Genomic DNA, 23,198 nt, shown 5'->3' with positions numbered 1-23,198 from the left:
GAATGTATTATGTTAGGGTTTGACACTTGGTATCCCTGGAACTTACTGTCTTGTTTAACACTGTCCCTCCAGTGACATGCTGTACATATTTCCTGCTTCTGAATGTCACATACAGGGCTGGAAGAAAAAAAAACTTCTCAAATACAGTTATTTGGAGTTTGTTTTTTTGGTTTTTTTTAAATTTTAATTCAAATGCACAGGTATTTTTGTGATAGACGGGCATCTGTGGGATATGAAGAGCTGAAACATATCATACACCAGATTTTTAATTCTATATAATAATGACTGCCTATAGATACACATGAATACTTTTTTAATTTGTTTTTTTTTTGTCTGAACACAAGCCTGTGCCTGCCATGTGAATGGTTCCCTTTCAAGTACTTGTCAACATGAGACAGGAATCTGCTCCTGCAAATCAAATGTAATTGGAGAAAGATGTGATAAATGCTTGGTAAGCAGTTATATTACCTGTTGCTAATGTATACATTTTCTTGTCTCCCTCTTTATCTATAAATATTGATTTGAGCAGATACGGAGAATAGCGGCTAAAAGGTTCAGGGGAGAGGGGCCTGTTGCTAGAGCTGAGACCAAAGTTTGTCTGCAGAGGTTTTTGTGGCTGAAAATTGCTCTGCATGTGCTCCTTGCAGATGTGAAGCTATGTGGTTGATTCAGCACCCTCCTGCATAGGGCTGTTCAGGCTTGTGCTGACAGTGTGCAGCCAAAAACCAAACACTGTTAAACAAACCTGAAGAGATCTTAACGCTGTGCTTCTGTGAAATGAAGGGGAATATCTGAAGAAACATGGTTGGTGATAATAAATACATCATGGCTGAATGCCAACAAGGGATTCAGCTGAAAGGCAGGCCTGTTATAAGAACAAGCAGATATTCACTGGTGATACAAACCAGGAGTTTCCAGTCTATGCTAAGTGTAGAACTACATCAGAGACCAGGGCAGGAAACCTGTGCACAGTTACTGCCTTTTGTGCCAGCCCAGCTGAATGACTTTGAACACACATGTGCACTAGGTCACTGACCTGCTCCATTCTAGGCTTTAATTCACAGTCACAGGTATCTGTGCTTGATCAGCACAGCTCACCCTCGCGTCATGCAAGTCTTTAAATTAGAATAACATCAGATTTCAAAACAAAGTGTCTTGCTTGTGAGATTAGAGTACCATGAGAGCATTTCAGGGCTGAGTTTTTCACCCGAGTGCATGTTGCTTTACAGCTGGCAACAGTGAAGAGATAATGCCAGGGAGTCTTTCCACAGCACTCATGCAGTGCCGTGGGAAGTGCAAGATTCATGCAGGCCAGACATCATGGGGAGTAAACAAGAGAAAACAAGAGCGTGTATTGTAGTGTTTTCAAAAATTTATGAAACATAGCTCGAATCTATTTATTTCTTCTCCAACAGAACGGGTATTATGGGCTGCTTACTGGGCTTGGCTGCATTCCCTGCAACTGCAGTGAGTTTGGCTCGGTGTCCGAGGACTGCAATCATCAGGGGCAGTGTCACTGTGTGCCAGGGGTGGCTGGAGAGAAGTGTGATCGTTGTGCTCACGGCTTTTACGCGTTCCAGGATGGTGGCTGCACACGTAAGCTCTAACCCACCATCCTTCCAGATACAGTATGGAGTTTCTTTCAGCAATATGTTGTATGTTGAACTCTGGCAAAGGTCAGTTGTTTTGATGACGATACGGAAGAGTCTGTAGGAAGGTCTACTAATACTTTGATTAAGCCAGAGAACAAAACATTTCTTTGGTTACTCTGTGGCTCCTTGTAAAAGGTGGTGACTATGAAATAACTCATAAAGGGTGCATGAGAGAAATATTACATGCTCAATAACTCCTTTGTCTATTACAAAACCCTTCAGTCCCTCAAAGAGAAAGAAACCTTTTTTTCTGCCGTTGGGAAAGTGAAAAACTTCTAAAGATTTTTACTTTTTTTCTTTTCATTTAAGTCTTTAAATATGTGTTTCATACTTCGATGAGAAGTCATTGACTCTATTTTCCCATCATCACCTGGCTGTGTACAATTTTTAGTCATGATAAGGAAGAAATTGTTCATCTAAAGGAGAACATGCCATCAAAACCTAATTTTTCATGTTAATAAGATGCCCTTTTCAATAAAGTGTAGCTAAAGGAATGCCTGCCTTTTCTCCAGCCAGATGAAACTACTTTTTTTCATGCCTGAAACAGTACAATAAAATAAAATATGCAGTGAGATTGTTATAAGATTGTTTTGAAATGAATATACTTTGTCTTTACTAAGAGTCAAAGATCCTTTGGGTACCTTTAACCATTTCATTATTGGAAATGACTTAAATGTTACTAAAAAAAGATTAATAAATTTGCTTCCCTGAAATTCTGCTTTTTAACTGGAATAATATTTTGTTTCTTAAATAGCCAAGTGCATCCTGCAGTAGTTAGTTGTTATAAAAGTAGTTATCCATCCCTATTGTTCAATAAGCAATTCTTGAGATTAATCCTTTCACTTGCTTGAGAACATTAGCATATCTCCTGATGAGTTTTGTGTCCTTTATAATAGAAAAGTTTTCCTACAAATGTATTCTACTCCAAAAGTAATTTTGTTTGGTTTTGTTGATCCCCCTGTGGAAATGCAGCACTGCTGTTTGAATTGCATGACTATTTCCCCTGAGGAAATGCAGCACTGCTGTTTGAAACACCAAACAGGCTAAGTCAATAAGCAGTAATGGGCTTCCAGTAAAAAGAAAAAGTCACTGTGATCATGATTTGTTTCTCAGTGATTAGGGGTGGCAAGGAGTTCCTAGTGGAATAGACAAATGTACTGCATAAGAAAAGTAAGACTATCGGTGGACTTGGAGTTCCTTCTCTGTAGGAAAGCATGGATAAAATTACCCATTTGGTCCTGTTTCTCTTGCAGCCTGTGACTGTGCCCATACTCAGAACAACTGTAATGCTGATTCTGGCCAATGCATTTGTCCCCCTCACACTCAGGGACGAAAATGTGAACTCTGCGAAGAAAATTACTGGGGACTGTCTCCTAAACTTGGTTGCAAGGTATGGTAGGCTGGATGAAAAGCTATGGCTGTTAAAAGCAATTTGCCTTATACAAATGTCAGAATTGGACTCTTGTTTTGAGAACCATGATCTTTATTCTGTCTCCAAGTGTTAATGCAACTTGTTCACATTAAAACAAACAACAGATGGCACAATGTTTATTGAGGAACCTTCTAAGAGGGCTGCCTTTGAAAATACTATCAGAGCACTTACTCTGGGTAGGTGCACAGTTCACATCAAAATTGTGAGGTGTGTATTCTAACATTTATGTGTTTAAATAGTGGTATTAAACCAGATTTATGGCAGCAATGGGCAACTGGGAATGTACTTTCTGTGTAAATCATTAAGTGATAATATTATGAATTTAAGAACATTGGAAATGTCTTGAAAGTTACTGCAGGCATTTTTTCTAAAAATTTATAAACAAAATTAATAAATAAAGTTAATATTTCATGGATGGAACAATGGTAGTTCCCATTATCTCAGCTTATTGCTTATGATTAAGCAATAAAATGCCATGTCAGTGCAGATCCAAGGAACAGCAACCATTTATGCCTTTAGGTTCATGCAGTAAATTCCTGTCAGATATGGCATTGGTTCAAACTATTTCATAAATGTTGAGATTTTAAAAGGCTTTAATTACATGAATGTAGTGGGTAACTTTAGTAGAGAAACCACAAATACAGTCAACTTGACAAGGTCTGTCATTACATGCAGTAAGTATTTAAGTGTCAGCCAAATTGGTATCCTTTTTCTCTCTTTAATTTCTTAGAGTAAGGATGATAAAATAGTCCTAGCAAATCTTCAGAGTTAACCATCTTAGTGATTTACAGTAACATAGTTGGCAACTGGTCTTTAAACCACGGCTTTGTTAGCTTACCATCATTCTTACCTGACATAATATATAATACATAATGTAATATATAAATCCAATGTGCTGGTCCTTGTGCATTTCCTTTGAGGTTTTCCTTTCACAGGGTCTTTCCACAGCACTTGCCAATGATCAGGTGTAATTAAATATGCAGTTGTTCACTTTTGCCAAGTTATTTATCATTCCTTTTGGTTGCAGCATCACAGTAATGAATGTGAAATACTCTAAGGTATTTAGATCCTTTCTTGATGCAGCAAACAGTAATGTGTTCTCCAGATAATAGTGCCAACAGTGGGATATTCCCTATGCTGAATAATCAGATGTGGTAGTTTAAGACCAGGAGCAGTGTCTTCTCTCAAACCCAGGAAAGACTCTGTGTGCTCTACGTGGATGAAATGGGGGAGACACTGAGAAGCCCAGACTGTCTGGTTTTGCAACACAGAATGCATAAGTGGTTATTTTATCTGGCTATGTGTCTAGAGGTTTTCTTGATATTTATCATCCATTTCTGGGTGCAGTAGTGTAGCAGATCTGTAGTCTTGTTTAGACTACAATCCTTTTCATGTGTGCTGCTACACAGTGTGTTGTAGCTTAGAGTCTTTATCTTTATCACAAGGAGCTAGAGATTGAATACATGCAATTTATTACTGCCTAAGAGTTTGATGTTCAGAGCTGTGGATCTTAACTGATAACTGAGAGCCAAAGTTGTCAACCTGTGTGGCCATAAAGTGTATTAAATCTGGCATTATTACTGCCTGGTGCAAGAGTAAAAACTGCTTAATACAAAGAGTTTTGTGGGTAACCAGCAAAATTGTGAAGAGTCTTAAAAGATAGACAATAATTCTACTAGAACTTGTGTGACTTGGCATGCAGAACTTGGTCAGGTAAAGGCTTTTAATCTCAAAGAGAGCTGATAAGGAAAATAACTTGGGGAAAATGCTCACAGTAGATGATGATAGATGGAATGTACTTTGTGCCTGTTCCTTTAGAAGTAACCACAGACCAAAACTGGACTTGTTAAGTAACCACAGATAAGAAATTAAGAGTGAAGGCTAATCCAGACTGCTTCAAAAAAGAGTGACAAATAAAGTACACCCGCTCTGATTGTTTATAATGATAGGTTTGTATAACTGATTGCATAATGAAGGATGCACTCTACCAGGAAACAGATTTCCTTTGGTACTGAGCTTCCCATTTTTGGGATACAATGAGATTCTTGGTTCCTCATCAAGTAGTAAAAGTAGCTTGAGCAAGATGCAAAAGATATTAATGCTTCTTGAAATCTTAAAAGAATGTTAGTTTTAAGATTTTCCTTTCTGTCATATTTATAAAATGATGATACTTACAGATTTCTTTCATTCAGCATTTATACAGCATTATTTAATTTACTTGCTGTACTCAATTACCAGTACTATAAATTAAGAATTTTGGATATGTTGTTGTTTTCTGGAACAGATTCCTTCAACTCCTTTGGTTCCCAACCCATATTTGGGAACCAACAAAGCTTCCAAATTTTTGCCATCCACTCTTTACTATTCTTTGCTAAAATACAAACCAAACAACCTCATTTCTGTGTGGAATTTCTTCCCTTTTATTATTGTGCAGTATTTGCTGGCAAACATTGAGTTTTAGGAGTAATTTTTGAATTTACTGTGGTAAGATTTTATTTTTTTTAAAAACGATCTGCTATTTATGAACATTTATTCTCTTCCGCTAAGGCTTGCAACTGTAGCAGCACTGGTTCAGCCAACCTCCAGTGCGATGTGCTGACAGGTCAATGCCAGTGCAAACCTGAATTTGGAGGACGAGACTGTTCCAGGTGTGCCTTAGGCTACAGGGACTTCCCAGACTGTGTTGCCTGTGACTGTGATTTGAGTGGAACCAAAGCGGAGACGTGTAATGTCACTGAAGGAGTTTGTGGTTGTGAAGAGGAGACTGGCATCTGTACCTGCAAGGTACCGAGTTATTCAGCCCCTTCTGGGACAGCATTAGTGTTTTCTAGATATTGATTGCAAGGAAGATGGCAAACTGCATCATTTATGAGCACACCTGTATCCCTGCTAGGGGATTATCTGCGACAGATCTTACTATTAGTCAGGAAAAATTGAAAAACATTGACGTTTTTCTGTTTGTACACATTTGGTTTTGTTAGGTTTGGGAACAACACATTAGTTCAGATGATATAGCCTGCTTTTTTGAAAATTCAAATTATAATGATAGGAAGAAACCAATAAATACTAAGTGGGGAATATCAGTATTTCTTGAAATACATTTATGTTGTAAGTTCAAATTACTTTCCTATGCTGGAACTAAAGGCAGTGCTTAAGAATAACTCTAATGCTAATGGTGAAATCTGATATTCTTCTGTATAGGAAAGGAAACATAAAAAATACAGATAATACAGATTTTTCTGAAAAGATGGGAATCAGTTCTTGAAAGATTCAGTGGTAATAAACTTACTTCTAGACAACAAATTTATGCCTTCCCAGGTATCTGTCCAATCTCTGGTTAAAGGTATCAGTGGGCACTGACTGTAGTTTTGAGTGTTTCGTGAGGGTCAGCTTACCATTTGGGAATTTAGTGCAAAAACAGACATTTGGGAATAGGTCCCTTGGTTCCTGTTAGTACTGAGCAGTTCATTTGGCCTTTGGAGCTCATTTTTCAGATGCAGGTGTGGGAGGGAATTCTGTCTTGAATTGAAATACATAGCTGCTAATTTTTGATAGGCAGTCAAATATATGAGTTTAACTTAAATGTTCTGTGTTTATTTTGTCTGTGTTTTTTTTTGTTTTTTATGGTTTATTTTGGTTTCTTTTAAGAAAGAAAACAAAACAACATTGGAAAATAATGAAAAAAAGTAATGTACTGCACACTAAAACAGATTGCATACAATAATTGATATTATGCTATGTAGTTTATGTAGCAACTGGTTTTCTTCCAAAAATAATCATGTTTCATTTAGATAGTGAAGTATTATGAGTGTGCTGTTACATTTTTTTTTTTTTTAATTTTTTTAAAATTTTTTAAAATATCCTCCAGGAAAATGTTTTTGGTCTACAATGCAGTGAGTGTAAACCTGGAACTTTTGGTCTGTCTGCTAACAATGCACTAGGATGTACTCCATGCTTCTGTTTTGGGATGTCCATATCTTGTTCAGAACTAGAAGACTATGTGAGAATTCCCGTAAGTAAAGGGTTATAGCTACACAGACACAGTTTGCTGTTTATCCTCATGTTAGGTACCACGCTGATGTGCACATTTAGTGGATCAGGCTGAGTGTCCTGACTGGCTTACAGGACCAGTGGCATTGGCCAGAATAGAAAAGAAAGCAAGTGGTAAATGGTCATACTCTTATTTCTGAAAACTTGCATTTCACTCTTCGCTTCTTAAAAAGGAAATATCAAACATGTTTCCCAGGTTTTTTTTGGGTTGGGCATTTAATAATCTAAGATGGGCTATTAACTGTTTCAAAGCAGCTAAAATTGTAAAAAGGAAATACTGTTGAATGAATTTTTTGCTCTTTGTGTTGCAGATAACATTAACTCCAGATCAGGCTATTCTGCGTGTAGTAGCTCAAAGTAACCTGACTGGAACAGTGGAAGGAGTATTTTCACAATTTCCTGATGTTTTATTGGATGCTGCCATAGTCAGAAAATACTTAAATACAGAAACATTTTACTGGAAGTTGCCAGAGCAGTTTCAGGGAGACCAGGTAAGAACATTAAATAATTGGAATGCTTTGTAGATAACTTTGTTGTCTAATAGACACTCCTTTACTCTAGAATAGTAATATCTTCATAACATACTTCTTTGTTAGTTCTATTCTTGTAGGTCATAATATTGTAACTATTCAGTGATAGAACTTACTTAGAGCAAGCACAATTATTACATTACCCTTATAAATAAATTTTTGTTTACATTATACTTTCCTTACAAGATTTTTTGTGACCCTGTAAATTGGTAACACCCATATTTAATTACTTCACAGATTCTGTTGGGGGGAAACAGTGATATGCTTGGTTTCATAGTAGAAACCTAAAAGAATTTTCAACCTTGATGCTAGAATAAGTATATAGATCATGGAATCTCTATTGCTTAGGAAATTAATAAAATTTGAGTGCACACATTGAGAGGGTCTAGGTAAAGAAACTAAGACTGTTTTTTAGAAATATGTATTTAACCATGGTGAAAAAGCCACTGAGTTCAAGTCAATTCTTCAAAGGACTGGCGGTTTTCCAGTCTACAGATGATGTTAAGATATTTTCAACTAGTAGCTCAAACCTTTGAATAAATAATAGTAGTAATTTTTGATCCAAACAGCTCATGGCCTATGGAGGGAAGCTGAGATATATTGTTGCCTTTTATGCTTTGGATGGCTTTGGAGCCTCAAACTTTGAGCCACAGATTCTAATGAAAGGAGGTCACACCAGCAAGTTGGTCATCTATGTAGACATCCCTTCTCCAGAAAATGGAGTAAGAACTGAAAAGGATGTAGAAATGAAGGAGGTAAGCCAGGAGGAACACAGCATCACCTTGAAGTAAACTTGAATGTTCATGGTTTTAATAATAAATAAAGAAAATAAATAATAGCAATAGTAATAATAATAATAATAATAATAATAATAATAATAGTAGTGTTATGTTTCCCTAGGATTCTTGGAAGTATTTTAACTCTGTGTCTGATGAGCCTGTCTTACGTTCTGATTTCATGTCTGTGCTCAGCAATGTTGAATACATCCTTATCAAGGCAGCTTATGGCCAAGGATTACAGCAAAGCAGGTAAAGCAACCTCTGATTGCATTTATTTATTGTATTGCATTTACTGTAACTTAACTTAAAAATAGCCCCAACTGAGCTATACAGTAAAGACTTACCTCAGTGAAATTTGCAATTTCCTATTTATGACTTTTGTTCTTCCTCTGACAAGAAAACATTTATCACTTTTAATCGCAGCAGAGTCCCTCTTGAATTCTTTTTTGTGAAACACTAAATTACTCTGCTGCTTACTTTGATAGCAAAACACAGAAAGAAGCACAAGCTGATGCACTGTTCTGCAGGACTGATGATACAGTTAAATATTTTATATTTTCTAAAATATTTCTTTCCCATAAAATATTTGTATGGATATCGAATTTTTTGTTTCTTTTTTCAGTTGAAGCATATGGTCCCCTGAGTTCTTGGGTTTGTATCAATCTAGGTGTGTCCTGTAGCTTGAAACAAGCTGGGCAGTGGTAATAAGATAGTCCCACCTCAGAACAGTAGAATTTTATTACCGTTTTGTCCAGAACTAAGTTACTAATGAGAGGGAAGAGATGGGATATCATCATTTCATCTGTCAGTCTGGAAACTAGCAAGACCAGCAAAGATGCATCCAATGAAAACCCAATGTCTCTACGTCTTCACAGCTCTGAAGAGGTCTGATTCCACTTCCAGATTTTGTGTTATTTTTGATTCACATGCCCTCAATTATCTTTTTGTTAGCTCTGTCCAAAATTGTGGTAGGAGACAAAGGTAATTGCCTAATATTTCTGAGGAAGTATTACATACTCTTGCATGGTGGGTTTGGGAAATTTTCCAGACTGAGTGGGACCAACCTTTATTACTTTTAATAATTTCTGATGTGTTTAGCTGTAGATTCTTAATCCATAAATAAGTAAAAAAAAATCTTCAGTTTTTTGAGATATTTACATGGGAAATTATGGAAGATTACTTATTGTAGCCCTGACCTTGGAGCATGAAGATGTTTTTGGTGTTTGTACTTCTTTAGATGTTTACGCTCTCTTCTGCATATATCTTGTAGAATTGCAAATATCTCAATGGAAATTGCAGTCAAGTTTGAAGAAATGCATCTAGGCAGACCTCTAGCTCATCTTGTAGAGCAATGTAGGTGCCCTGCTGGTTACACTGGATTGTCCTGCCAGGTACTGAGTCCTTGAATCCTTTTGCCATGTCAAGTAGTGTGAAAGTAAAATAACAAGCAAAAAAAAAAAAAAAACTTAAATGGCTTTTAAAATTGCTTGTAGCTGTTGATAGCTGTGATAATTTTTTAAAAATTTTATTTTACTCCCCTTGCAACTAGAGCTGTGCTCCAGGATACTACAGAGGAAAGCATACAGAACTCAGTGTAAGAGAGCCTCACGCTCTGATAGCGCCTTGTGTGCCATGTCAGTGCAACAACCACAGTGAAACCTGTGATCCTGACACTGGAAAGTGCTTGGTATGTACATCTTATACATTCTTCTATTGATTTCACCTGAGCATACAGTGGCAGTAACCTATCCAAGGAGCTTTTAGGAGAAGTATTTGGCTGTATTTCTTGGACAAAATGTGATTATTTTTTTTTCCCCCCCCACAACTCTGAAAGTTATCTGAATAGTTTCCCTTAAGGTCCATTCAGTAAATTAGCAGTTTTGGGGCATTAAAATACTCAAAATTATTAATTATTTTAGTTTTAATTTTACTTTTGACATTACTTGTATAGTGGCTGAGTTTTTCTGTTTTTCTGTGAGACTTTTTGGGTGTCTGGACAAGGTCTGCTTAGGCACACAAAAAAAGAAATAAAGGATGCAGTGAGCCATATTGCACCACAGACTTAAATCAGAGGTAAATTATTAGGAAGAGAATCCTCTGGGCAGCTTTAAATGAGGCTTTTTCTTAATCCCCAGAGACTACAGTATTGTAGGGATATGATGTAGCTAAGTTGATTTGTTCACCTTTCTCATTTTGTCCCAAAGGTTGCAAAGAGGAGTCACATATGGCTAACACATTTCTTCTCTCTTGTGGTCTGACAGGTTGTGGACAGCAAATTCTCAGCTAACCAAATAAGGCATATTAAGTCTATTCCTTGCATTGATCAGTATTTTTCCTAGGTTTTTACCCCTATTGCTTTGTTTTTCCAGTGGTGAGTGGGTTAGTTCAAAGTCAACCTCTGCTGAATTCATTCTTGAAGCTAGTTTTTAAGGGAGTTTCTTTAGTCCTTCAGGCTTTTCTAAGCCATTCTTTTGCTTTCAGGTTTGTATAAAAGTATGTATCTCACGACTAAGAAGTAAGGTTCTCAATTTTACAAGGCTAAAATACATAGGCCTTTCACAGAGGGAAATATTCATCATTATTCCTCTTAGTTTCTTTTTGAGTGTTAGCAAGTCACCTGGGTCTTGAGATTACTACTCAGACATTTACAGCTGAGTGGTGTAGGCAAGGGAGCTGGTTTTCACCTGACTTCTGCTCCCATAAAATAGGAGGTTGCATTGCTACTGTTCACCTCATCAACCAACCTAAAATACACACTTGCAGGTATTTGAAATACAGAGTAAGAAAAAAGATAGTTTAAAGGAAGAAAAGGGGGGGAAAGCAGAAAAGTATTTTTGTATTGTAAAAGTATTTTGACCTGGGGGACTAGTCAATTAAATTCTGTTTATAATACCAATATAGTGTTTTAATATTAATAGCACTGGTTATTGATCAGTACTCTTGACAAATTAAATACAGTGTCTGAATCCTAACTGTGGATAGCCCTCAGCATTTGCTGAAATACTGAAACAGAAAAGCCAGATATTCTGTTTAATTTTTCTTCTTTCTATTTTTTTCTTTTGTTTGGGTTTTTTGTTTGTTTTGGGTTTTTTTTAGGATTTTTTGTTTTGTACTGTGATGTCCGGACCTGAATCTGAAGTGATTAATGTTATCAAAAATACATAGAAATATTTTTTATATGGAAATTCAGAAAAGAAATTAGGTCAGCCTGCCTGAAGGGGCATTCACATAAGAGAAAATATGCTAGCATTTTGTCTGCATAAAAGGTTTTTTCACTCAGAGAATGCTGACAAGTGAGTAGTGACATGTAGAAATCATTGTTGGAAACTGTACAAGTGTATTGATAAAGTGGATGAAGTTACTCCTGTTGTTTTAAACCATGTGAATTTTGTGTCTCAGAACTGCAGAGATAACACAGTTGGTGATCACTGCAGTGCTTGTGCCCCAGGCTACTATGGGAAAGTAACTGGGTCTGCCAATGACTGCTCTCTTTGTGCCTGTCCCAGAGCCAACCCTGTCAGGTAACAAAAACTCACTAAATCCAGGGTGCATCTTACTGTTCCCATTTCTTGGGTTGTATGTCTAACCTCCTACTCTTTTTGTTTCTCTTACACTAAGACAGTAGGGGCTGGTTGTTGTTATGTGTCCTTAATTTTTAGACATTTGAATGCTGCATATTTTTATTTAATAAATGGAGGTTCCATTCTAAGCTGTACTGGTAACTCTATGAAATTTTAAAATAAAAAGATTAGGTGATAGATGAGTCATTTTTTTCTCTAAGACTTGAACAGATACACAGACTGTTTTATAGATAATTGACTAAGTTCCTGTGACATTGTTTAGTATCAAATGTGAGTCTCTTTCTTCATTCAGAGAACAGTAATTTCATACTTACAATGATTCAGGCCATCCCCACTCAGTGCAGGAACTTTTCATGAGATCAATCCAAGGGGAAGAACAAATACTCTTTTGTCTGAGATTTATACATCTGCACATTTGGTAGAGGAACAGTTAACTCTGTGTTTTGAAAAACAAAATGCTGCATAGACTGGGTTATTCCAGAAGCTTAAAAAGCATGTTTGTTGTTTGCTTTTGTATAATTGAGTCAATGAGAGTCTAGCAATTCTGGTGTCCTCATGCCAGTCTCAGTTAAATACATACGATAGCCATATTATCTATCATACATATATATCCATATCTACCCATATATAGACATATATATCATACAGCATCCATTTTAGATTGTCTTTTAAAAAGAAGGCCATAATGTGCTCTGGCATGTTATGCAGTAATTGAGCCACATTGGGAAAGCAAACTTAACTAATTTAAAGTACAAATTCCAGAGCAATCAGATTAAATGAGAAGATGCTGTTGCTTACAATACTTAACCTGTGGCTGAAGGTGTTATCCTTCTTTGTATGGTCTTTTATTTCTATGATAGCAGGTATTTGTTTATCCTTCCTCCAGTTTTAGTCCCACTTGTGTCCTGAAAGGTGTTCAGGATTACCACTGTGATGCTTGTCTCCCAGGATATGAAGGACAATACTGTGAAAGGTGAGTTACACATGATGTTCCCATTTATTCCCAGCTCCCAAGGACAGTTTGGTTAATATGAGCTGTATGCGTACTCAGATTATTCAGTCTCCATAAATAAGTGTATAAATGAGTGCTCGAGGACTTGGAGTGATTTGATAGTTACTGCTGACCTATTAATGAAAAACCCAGGCGATCAGTAAATGTAACATCTGATGTCATGATGAGTATCCCGTGGTGCTCAGTGTGCCATTCCTCCCTGCAGGTGCTCCCCTGGCTATTACGGTGACCCTCAGCTCCCTGGTGGCAGCTGCCAGGTGTGCCGGTGCAGTCCGGGCGGTTCTGTTCACGGGAACTGCCATGGTGCCACCGGGCAGTGCCTCTGTAAGCCGGGGGTAACGGGACAGCTCTGTGAGGAGTGTGAGCCCAGGCATCTTCTGGTGGAAGACGACTGTGTGTGTAGGTGGTTTTTAAATTGTTTACCTTCCCCGCGGGCTGTGGTCCACTCCAGTGATATTTATGTGCACCTGGTTATTCCTTGGATGGGTTTATGATGTCAGGACCTGATCTTTCTGTGAAGGAAAGAAACCCTAACAACTTAATATTTCTGTAAAACAGAGAGGTTTGGAGAAGGTATTCTCTGGAGGTCTTGTCCAACCTCAACCATTCTGTGAGCACCGAGGAAACTACAGTAGAGATCATAACATCAGCCAAGCAGTTTAAGGAAAGATACTATTAAGACTCATATATATAAAAATCTCTTATAATATATAATTTATTATATATAATATACAATACATAATATATTATAATAATATATACTATATCATTAATTCTATTAATATCATAATATTATATTTTTTATATTTTATATACTATATTATATTGTATTAATATACTATGTATAATATATAATTATGTATTATATTATGTATTTAATTATATTTTGTATTTAATATTTTATAAATTTATACTTATTATATAATTATAATAATGTATAGATTATACATAAAATTTATATTATATTATATTATATTATATTATATTATATTATATTATATTATATTATATTATATTATATTATATTATATTATGATAATATATAATATCTTATTTATTGCAAAAATCTTGAATTCCTATGTCATTGACCCTTTGGATGTGAGGCTGCTGTTATAATACCTTTGGAATTATCCCAGGTTTATAGGCATTCTCCACCAATAATAAGTCATACTCCCCCAATAATTACTCTTGTAATTCTTGATGAGAGTGTAAGTAGCAGAAAGACACAATCTAGTACAGCAATCTGCTTCTATAATGAATTGGGATTTAGAATTCTGGTTTTATTTTGGGAAATAACTGAGAAATAAATGGAATTAATAATGCAATTACAGGACTGTAGGCTTGAATCTCCTGTCCGCCCAACCTATTTGACAGAGTGGCTTCAACATGGATTTATTGCAAAATAGCTAGATGGGCTCAATAAGCTTATAATAGAGCAAGCTGGTCAATAATTGGCAGGACCAATAGGGCTCTAATGTGTGCTAACCTAAGGAGAATGTGTTTGGAATAAGTTTACTCTTGAGCAAGTAGGGAAACATAAGTCTACAAATCTGTATATTTGGAGTTACTGTACTTTGTCACCCTTAACTGAACTTATGAAGGCACATACCTACTAAATCAAAAGTGGAGTATTTTTTGTCTTCATTTTAATACTAACACTTCTTCCTTAAAATTGACTATTTAGCTTGTGATGACAACTGCACAGGAGTTTTGCTAAACAGTTTGGATAATCTCAACGAGGCCGTGCTTTCAGTCAACCTCACTGGTATTGACCCTGTGCCCTATGGGATATTGTCAGAGCTGGAGAATGCAACACAACATCTGAAGGTAAAATGAACACATGGACAGCAGAAATATTCAGTCACCCTTTTAAAGCAAAACTTGCAGCCACCCACAGGTGCTAGTAATTTGACAGAAGGCCTCCTGAAGTTCATGGCTTGAATATGTGTAAGGGACACAAGATTACGACCATTTTGTTTGCTGTGGAAATATACCTTAAGTTACTTGGCTGCCTGTATTAGTTTCTTTTCATTTGTTGCACAGGAGTTTAAGTAAATGGTTTAATATATTTTTCAATCAGCAATCAGATTTCTGAACATGCTGTATGTATGTGCTTCACCTAGATCATGTTAATTCTTGAGTCTGGCCAGCAAGGGGATTAACTTTCAGCGGTGAAATAGAAACAGCAGGCCAGGTCTTCTCTCTTTTTAGTCCCTTTGCTAAGGAGCTGCCAAGGCATAGATCTAGAGGCTGTTTCCCTAGAGTTCCCTGCATCCTTCCCTGGAGTGGTAGGCTGCTTTTCCATTAGCAAGGGTGCCTGGGGTGCAGCAGTTTGCTTTCTTTTTTGCTATGTGGCAGTCCAAGTGCTTTACTCCATCCTCCATCATCCTGACACTAAAGTCAGGGGGACTGTTTCAGTGTTGGGCACTTTCAGACTGCTTGGGGCAAACTTTTCTTCAGCTCCTCCTCCCCTTAAACAAAGCATGGATTACCACCTTTTGTGATTCTAGAAGGTCATTTATTGTTGCTGAGGAATAGGTTCATGTGGCCTCTGCACAAAAACAGAGATAAACAGGATCCTTTCTGCTTCATGACTACTAAAAATAAGCACATTTATTGATAAGATCTTCTCAGCAATAGTCGAGCAGGCAAGCTCTGAGTCAGAAACAAAGCTATCTTCTTTGTATTTCACCATAACACGAGAAAATCAAAATAATGTGAATCTTTTTGTGCTGCCAGATTCAGCAAATTAAAATTTTGACTTATATTTTTTCCTGTTTAAGATATAAGGCAGAATGAATTCCAATCAGTGTATTTCAAAATGTTAACAATTACAATAATTGAAGGCAAACTTCATTAAATTACATGTTTATGCTTCAGCAGAGGTACTCTTATCCTTTAATTTTAGTTGCTAACCTTTTAGTTTGAAAGCTTCAGTTATGCTTCTCTTCCTTTATGTCCTAAGGCATAAGTGTACTGAACTATTGTATCCTTGAATACAATTTACTTGCTTTCTATAATTAGTTTGTGTTTGTATAGGAGCACCATAACCTTATACTTGGAAATGTTATTTATATGTAGTTTTTATTGAGCACTTTATTGCAAAGAAAATTCAAATATTAAGTATAAATAGGGGTAGTTTAAGTTTCTACTTACTTCTTAAGTAAGTTTAACTTTCTTTACTACAGCAAGTTTATAGTAAGTTCACCATAACTACTTAAGTAAGCTTCTACTTACTTCCTACTTTTTAAGTTTTAGTATATACATTTTTTCAATATTAAAATTAAATCAAAGCCAGACGTCACTTTCTTGGAAGTGGGGTGCTTAAAGTGATATAAAAATTTTTGTGACTCATGTAATTTAGTTTGTGCCAGGCCATGGTGTTTTTTAAACAACTTAATTGTGGGGGGTAAGTTGATAGTCTTATTTTTCTCTGGAAGCAGGTATTCCCCTTTTTCTGGATATTTAAAGATTACCTTGCCTTTTGCCTTGTAACAAAGAAACTGTGGCTGGAGGCCAAAAAATCCCCAAGGTTATCACTGTGTTTTGTCTGCCTTACGCTGGGAGCTCAGGAACTCTAGTATTTCCTCTTCTCTGTACCTTTCTGTGGGTCCTTTGGTAATGACAGCGTTATTAAATCAGATCGTCCACTCCTCATTGCTTCTGCACCTCTGGTCCATTGAAAGACTTCAATAGTTCTGTTTTTCTAGTTAAAGCCTCCTGCTTTACTCCTCCTGATACACCTAAACTTGGTTGCTGTCCTGTCCTGCTTCTTTGAACTAGGCTTTTAAAGAAACCTGCTGGGCCCTAAGGCTCAAGAGCTTTAGCTTTCTTTCACTTGTTTTTCCTGCTGAGGAAATGGTTTTGAAACTTCCATTTGACGCAAGGCTGTTGTACACCCTTGTATACTTTTTTAAAAATCTGGATTTGGCATATGTGTGTATATGTATCTATATAACTATATCTGTATCTTATGGTGTTTACGATGATTGGCTCTGAAACATCTGGCATTTAAAAATAACCTTTCCTAGACTTGCTCTCTCTGTAAGAGATACCCTAAGTTTCCTTGCATCTTCAGAGAAGTGGTATTCTGTTGCAGGCCTTGACTGTATCAAATATTATAGACTTGGGTACAATGACCAATTTATTGCCATATGGAGCAGGTTTGAGGTGACCTTGAAGGCAAATACAGATTATTATTCTTTCTCATGGATGAAGGAACCCACAGGACTGCGGATCCCCAGGGTCATCCTCAGAGATACACCCTAGTACAGCTGTTCTGACAGGACCATCTGCTGAAAGCTATGGGACTGGATGAAATATTTAATTTGAAGGGCCTTGGAACTCCTCAAAGTAATTTAATTGGGCAACTCAGACCATGGTGAAATTGAGAATCAGGAATGCAGAACTGCTTTTTCCCTACTTTTTACTCAGTTAAAAATACAACATGTCTGGATTCTTGCTTATTTAAAGGAATGGTACACTGTGTTGCGTGAATTGTATGTGTGTAATTACTTTATGCCATCTTGTTTACTTTGAAAATCAGCCCTTTCAATCACATAAATAATCTAAATAGTGTGCATAGTCACTTTCTTCCCAGCTTTTCTGGACCCACAACAAAGTCTTCAAATTACAGTGAGCTGTTACTTCTTATTTGTTATAGAGGTCTATAGTTCCTAGAGAAGATCCAGCTTACTCATTAGATACAGCAAAAGAAAATCTTCTGAATTTATCAGGAGGAATTGATCACTTGCATGAAGAGGTGGGTGTTGGCTTCTTTATTTTTAGCCTATCTGGAGAAATCATTTGAGATTTCATAGCATAATAGCTTAATGGCAGAGACTTGTTCAGAAACTATTTAAAATCTATAGAGTCCAGTGAAAGAATTTAGTTCATGCTGTATTTCTGAAAAGGGAAGATAAGTGCTTTGTGGAAATCTTCTGCAAGCTATAGTGGTTTATGCTATTGTTCAGGAGATTTACATGGTTTCTCTTAAAGTTAAGTTTTTTTGTACTGTGATCATATAATGTCTTAAAATTGCAGTTACTTTCTTCTCATTGCGTTTAATATGTGGAGCTTATTAAATGTTATGTCATAGCTGAATGTTCACCAAAGAGTCCTTGATACGTGTAGGATTGTTTTTAAAATGATCTCAGGAGAAATAAAGCTGTTGAAGTCTCACAGGAAAAGTAGACAACATTTGTATTCTTTATCCAGTCTTAACAGAAGAATAATTGTAGGTAGGAAATAGATCATAGTACTTCAGCTATTAGATCTCATTTGCTGACTATATGTTCTTAGAATTTTACTATGTTTAGAGAGTCTAACTAGGTACTTCCACTGATTGTTGTTATTGTATTGCTTTTATATTGACGTGTCCAAAACAGTGATTTTCTTAACAAACATTAGTTCTACCTAAAAAAATTATAATATTTACTTAAGAAGAAGAAATAGATTTGCTAATTATGAGCTTGCTGATTATGGAAATAATTTATATCTCTGATCTGAGAGTCTGGACCTTTAAACACAATTAAGACATCTGCAAGCGTGGAAACATCAGAGATTTGTAAGCCAGTTCAATCTACCTTATCAAAAAGCATTGTTTCCTTAAACTAAAATATTCTCAGTATTAAGAAAATAAACATAAAAACCATAGGTAAGTGTCAGGAATTAAATAGTGTTTTAGGAGAACTGTCAAATATCATCTCTGCTTTTATTCTAGACAACTAGATTTTCGAAAAGAGCTCAGCAACTTGACACAATGACTCAGAAAACCAGGAATAAAAGTCAAGAACTGACTGGTTTTATTGACACAGTACATACAACCATCAAAGGTATCCTGTTTTTAAGATATTTCCATTTCTTTACAAAATTCAGTAAGAGTATGTCCTTTGCAACTGTTAAATTCCTATTAACGTGGAAAATGCTACAGTTTGCACGGGGGATTCAAATATGTGGGTTTTTTTAATGGTACGACTAAATTGTTTGCTCTCCTCCTCAGTACTTGCTGAAGTTGCTTTGTCACTGAATGAAACACTGGGCCTGGATCTGCCACTGTCAAACGCTACATCTCAGAGCCTGCAGGATGATATTTCTGCCCTTTTGGATGCATTGCGCAAGAAGGATTTTGTCCAACAGCACCATAATGCTACCACAGTCCTAAAGTAAGCCTGTTCTCCCAAAAACTTTATTTCACACATGTCTCTGCCACGCAACACTGCTTTTTTGAAGAGATATCTGTAGAAACATTTTGCCAGAATAACTGGCAGTGTGATAGTTATCCCCAGTGGAGCTATGGGAAGTTTGTTTTGGAGTTACATGATTTGGTGATAATTTGTCATCCCACGTGACACAAAATAATAAAGTCTTTTAAAAGTCTGTAAAATCAATAGTAAAGCCTGTTAACTAGGATGTGATACAAATTTCCTTTGCAATAAGTCAAAAGACTCAGTGATTTCAGATTCTTTCAGTTCTGACCCTAATGCACATCTCTGTGTTGACTTTGGCTGAAAACTGTCAGTCAGTTGCCAGCCCAGGACATGTCAGGCCTGCTGAAGGACATGACAGTTGATTGTCACTGGAATGTGTAGCACAAAGATCTGCAAATAACACCAAGGCATTTTTTAAAGCATTCTGAGTCATTGCTTTGGATTGTATTCTGTTGTCTTGATTTGTCCCTATTTGAAGGCTATTTTGAAATGGCTTTCATAGTCATTATTAGTGCCTACTGACAGACTTGGCAAGGTAAAAAAATCACCAAAATTTTTTGTTCCACTTTCAGAAATACTAACTAATGCCATAGCACACCAAAACCTGTAGGAATGTTAACATGGGCTTCAAGGGACAAGGATTTAGATCAGAGTAGAATATTTCTGAACATGTGGCTGTTTTCTTTATTAAAAGAATATTAAAATAATAATTAAGAATATTAAAATTAAAAGAATCCTGCTTTGGATTAAGCAGGATAGAGTGTGTTGGTTGCATGTCTCATTTTGTTCAGCAGGTTCTTCTGCTGAATATAGAACTGTATAGAAACATATATGAAAATGTACCAGAAATGTACCATTTATTCTTATTAGTAACTTTGAATATATCTCCAAATGTGTTGTTCCATAGCAAAAGACTGTTCTGACTTTCAACATCAACAGCTTTTGAACCTTTATAGGAGGTGTTTGCAAATTAACTTTCTCAATTATAGTCTGTTGAAATTTCTGAAAGCTCTCTCTTAAGGGTCCTTTACAGATCAAAGAAGAGAGTTAATAAGTTCTTTAAGGTTGTTTGCTTTGCAGAATTTCTTAAGCAGTACAGCTGTAAATTCAAAAATTATACAAATAAGCAGCTTGCTAGTCTGTATTTTAGAGAGTAGATGTTGCCACATGACTCACAGTGGACTGAGGCTGTGATAATATACTTTAGGCAACATTTGTAACTGAGGTCTCCACACATTGACCATGAAAGGCGAAGTCCCCAGACAATGTGGAATATAACCTTCTTACTCCGTGCTGAAACAGAAGCCATTATTGACTTGTAAAATACTTTAGATTTCGTAACTTCTTTAAGGCTATGGCTTCTGATTGAAAGGACTGATTGAAATTTTAGTTTTAGGAAATACATGCAAATGCACATCTGCTGTTCAGTACGAAAGACAGAATGCATTTCCTGTATATAACTGAAATATACTAGGTTTCTTTCGCTTTGGCTAAAGATCTATGTGATATGCACTCAGATTAACAAGGACAAACATTTATGTAAAAATACCATTTCAGGAGTTGCAATGTTCAGCATATGTGCTGAAATGAAGAGAAACAAAGGAATAGACTTTCAGGATGATTTTCATTTCTGTTCCTTCAGTTCTGGAAAGTGTTCAAATGGAGATGCAAATATTCCAAAATAGAACAGCTAAAGTAATTAACAACTGACAGATTTGGGAAAATTTAATATTTTCTAGATAATCTCTGTTGCTGATAAAAAAATAAAAGTGCAGAGATTGTTCATTTCAACGTTCATTTTAAAGAGACTATTTCTTTTTATTTGATATTTAAACTTTTCAAGACTCTTGGGCATATGTCTTTCAGTTCTGGTTACTTGTTTCTTTCCAGTACCAATCCTTGTAAATGATGTTTTGATCCCAGATTCAAAATATGAATCACTACAATTAGGATATAGAGTACTCCCAGAGGAAAGTTTCACAGAAATTTTGATGTGGGGGGATGGGGGGTATGTCCCAAATTAAGTCCAAAAAATGTGATTCATACTCACCCATTTCCCCTCTAGTCATTATATGCAAAGTTTATGAACTGTATTACTGTCCTCTCCCCAGGCAGTCATCATTTTGTGTGGTAAGATAAATAACTAAACTGCAGTGTGTGTATGCTATTCTAGGAAAGAATGGCAGACTTTAGGAGGAAGATGTATATAAATTAATTGCACATGACACCATTTTCTCCTTAAGAAATCCATGTCTAAGTTTCTCCTTTGCTGTTTCTTTAATTTCTGATTCCTTTTTCAGAGCTGCAGAAAAATTGTTGACCCAGGTTCAGAAAGAGTATCTCAAACCCCAGCAGGAACTTGCTGAACTACAAATGGATGCAAGCCAATTCTTGTCAAAGCAGAGCAGCAGACTGCAGGATGCTCAGGACCTGGTGAACGAGGCTCTCGCTAACATCCATGAGACCCATCGCTTGTTTCCTCTCATCTCCAGCAACCTGGCAGAGTTAAATGTAAGACTGGACAGTCAGTGTTGCTGCATAAGAAATATCAAAATATGGGATTGTGTTTAAAAGCTGATATTTTACATTTTTAAACATACTTAAATATTTTAATATATATGATACCTTAAAAATTTAAAGGAAATGAGACTCCTGTTTGAAAACCACAATATTATGTGTTATGTGAACTTATCAGTATAGCTGGCTTATCAGCCCACTATAAAACACTTAATTTATGCTATAGGACAAAAAGCTAAAATTAAAGGAAGGTGAAGAAGTCTCAACCATGCTCATTAAAGAGGGAAAGGTCCTGCTGAATGATGCTGCTGCTCTTGCCCAAGATGTAAAGAACTCTACATTTGTAAGTCCTCAAGTTTTAACATCCTCTAAAGAGACTCTCAAGTTCATATTGCTATTGAAACAAAAAATAAAAAAAGGGAAACTTTTTTTTTGCAGAACGTGGAAGTCCAGCAGGACGGGTTGGTCCTGTGGAGCACCAAACTGCGGCATCACGTGGATGAGCTGGTGATGCAGATGTCTGTGAGAGGAGTGCTTGACTTGGTGTACAGAGCTGAGGAACGTGCCACCCAGTTCCAAAGACTTGCAGATGCACTAGAGAGGTGATAAACTTAAGAATTATGAAATTATGAGATTTACATTAGTGTCAGGTTTAACATAAATAGGTTGAGGCCTAACTCACTAAACAAATTCCCTGCCCGTGTTTAGAAAACAGAAAATTTTGCTTGGAGTAATGTTAGGCAATTCTTGACTTCACCACAGCCAGATAAATTCAATAAAGCAAAATTTAATATAGATTAGATTTCAGATACTTATAATCTCCTCCTAGATCTTCTGTCTGTACTTAGTTTTTGAGTTGCAGATAGAGGCTTGTTTCTGTTCTGTTTAGGTGATACGATTTGTTTGTTCTAAGGGTCTTTATAAATTGAAAAAATTAACATAAAAAGGAACAAAATGGGAGGAAAGAAAAAAAAGATATATAATTGGACAAAACAGAACAACAACTAACAAAATAGAAAAAAACTCATAATTGAAAACCTTTTAACTGGTTCTTTCAGTTCAAAATAATGAATTGAAAGCCCCTTATGCAACATTGGGGAAGTTATGCTCGTTTTTTTCAGAGTGCATCGTGCATTCTGGAAAGATGTGTGTGTTGCAATTGAAGACATGGAACTCAGTGCTTGATTGAAATCAGAATTGCTTGTTAATTGTCTATTTAGTGACCTTTCCAGAGTAAGAAATGTGACTCTGAATGCAACGGCTGCTATCTACACTCACTCCAGCGTTAAGAGTGTGATTGAAAGAACAGAGAGTTTGGCAGATGATGCATCTAGAGTTGTGAGTGGCCCCTTGGATTTAGTAAGTATCAAAATTAGAATTTTAATTTAGGTCTTCCCCTCTCTCATTTAGGAATATTTGTTCTAATTTTTTCTGCG

General features: G+C 36.3%; 1 protein-coding gene across 2 annotated transcripts in view; it reads left to right on the top strand.

The window, feature by feature from the left end:
* The window catches only part of LAMA1 (laminin subunit alpha 1), a 99,258-nt gene that overhangs the window by 52,219 nt on the left and 23,841 nt on the right, over positions 1 to 23,198 (top strand). For both annotated transcript variants that reach the window (XM_088061670.1, XM_005517250.3), the window contains exons 20-40: positions 345 to 451; positions 1,416 to 1,596; positions 2,906 to 3,042; positions 5,632 to 5,868; positions 6,953 to 7,096; positions 7,446 to 7,625; positions 8,234 to 8,419; positions 8,565 to 8,692; positions 9,714 to 9,834; positions 9,993 to 10,130; positions 11,843 to 11,964; positions 12,911 to 12,997; positions 13,242 to 13,435; positions 14,721 to 14,863; positions 17,700 to 17,798; positions 18,759 to 18,870; positions 19,038 to 19,200; positions 21,546 to 21,756; positions 21,989 to 22,105; positions 22,201 to 22,364; positions 22,983 to 23,121. In XM_088061670.1, the coding sequence (XP_087917796.1) occupies positions 345 to 451; positions 1,416 to 1,596; positions 2,906 to 3,042; positions 5,632 to 5,868; positions 6,953 to 7,096; positions 7,446 to 7,625; positions 8,234 to 8,419; positions 8,565 to 8,692; positions 9,714 to 9,834; positions 9,993 to 10,130; positions 11,843 to 11,964; positions 12,911 to 12,997; positions 13,242 to 13,435; positions 14,721 to 14,863; positions 17,700 to 17,798; positions 18,759 to 18,870; positions 19,038 to 19,200; positions 21,546 to 21,756; positions 21,989 to 22,105; positions 22,201 to 22,364; positions 22,983 to 23,121 (3,110 nt within the window). The remainder of the gene's footprint in view (positions 1 to 344; positions 452 to 1,415; positions 1,597 to 2,905; positions 3,043 to 5,631; positions 5,869 to 6,952; positions 7,097 to 7,445; positions 7,626 to 8,233; positions 8,420 to 8,564; positions 8,693 to 9,713; positions 9,835 to 9,992; positions 10,131 to 11,842; positions 11,965 to 12,910; positions 12,998 to 13,241; positions 13,436 to 14,720; positions 14,864 to 17,699; positions 17,799 to 18,758; positions 18,871 to 19,037; positions 19,201 to 21,545; positions 21,757 to 21,988; positions 22,106 to 22,200; positions 22,365 to 22,982; positions 23,122 to 23,198) is intronic.

Source organism: Pseudopodoces humilis, chromosome 1, assembly GCF_049639895.1.
Source record: "Pseudopodoces humilis isolate 2021_Gansu_Grassland_sample_001 chromosome 1, ASM4963989v1, whole genome shotgun sequence".
NCBI lineage: Eukaryota > Metazoa > Chordata > Aves > Passeriformes > Paridae > Pseudopodoces > Pseudopodoces humilis.
The sequence above is the reverse complement of the archived record's forward strand: the minus strand, read 5'-3'. Positions and strand labels throughout refer to the sequence as shown.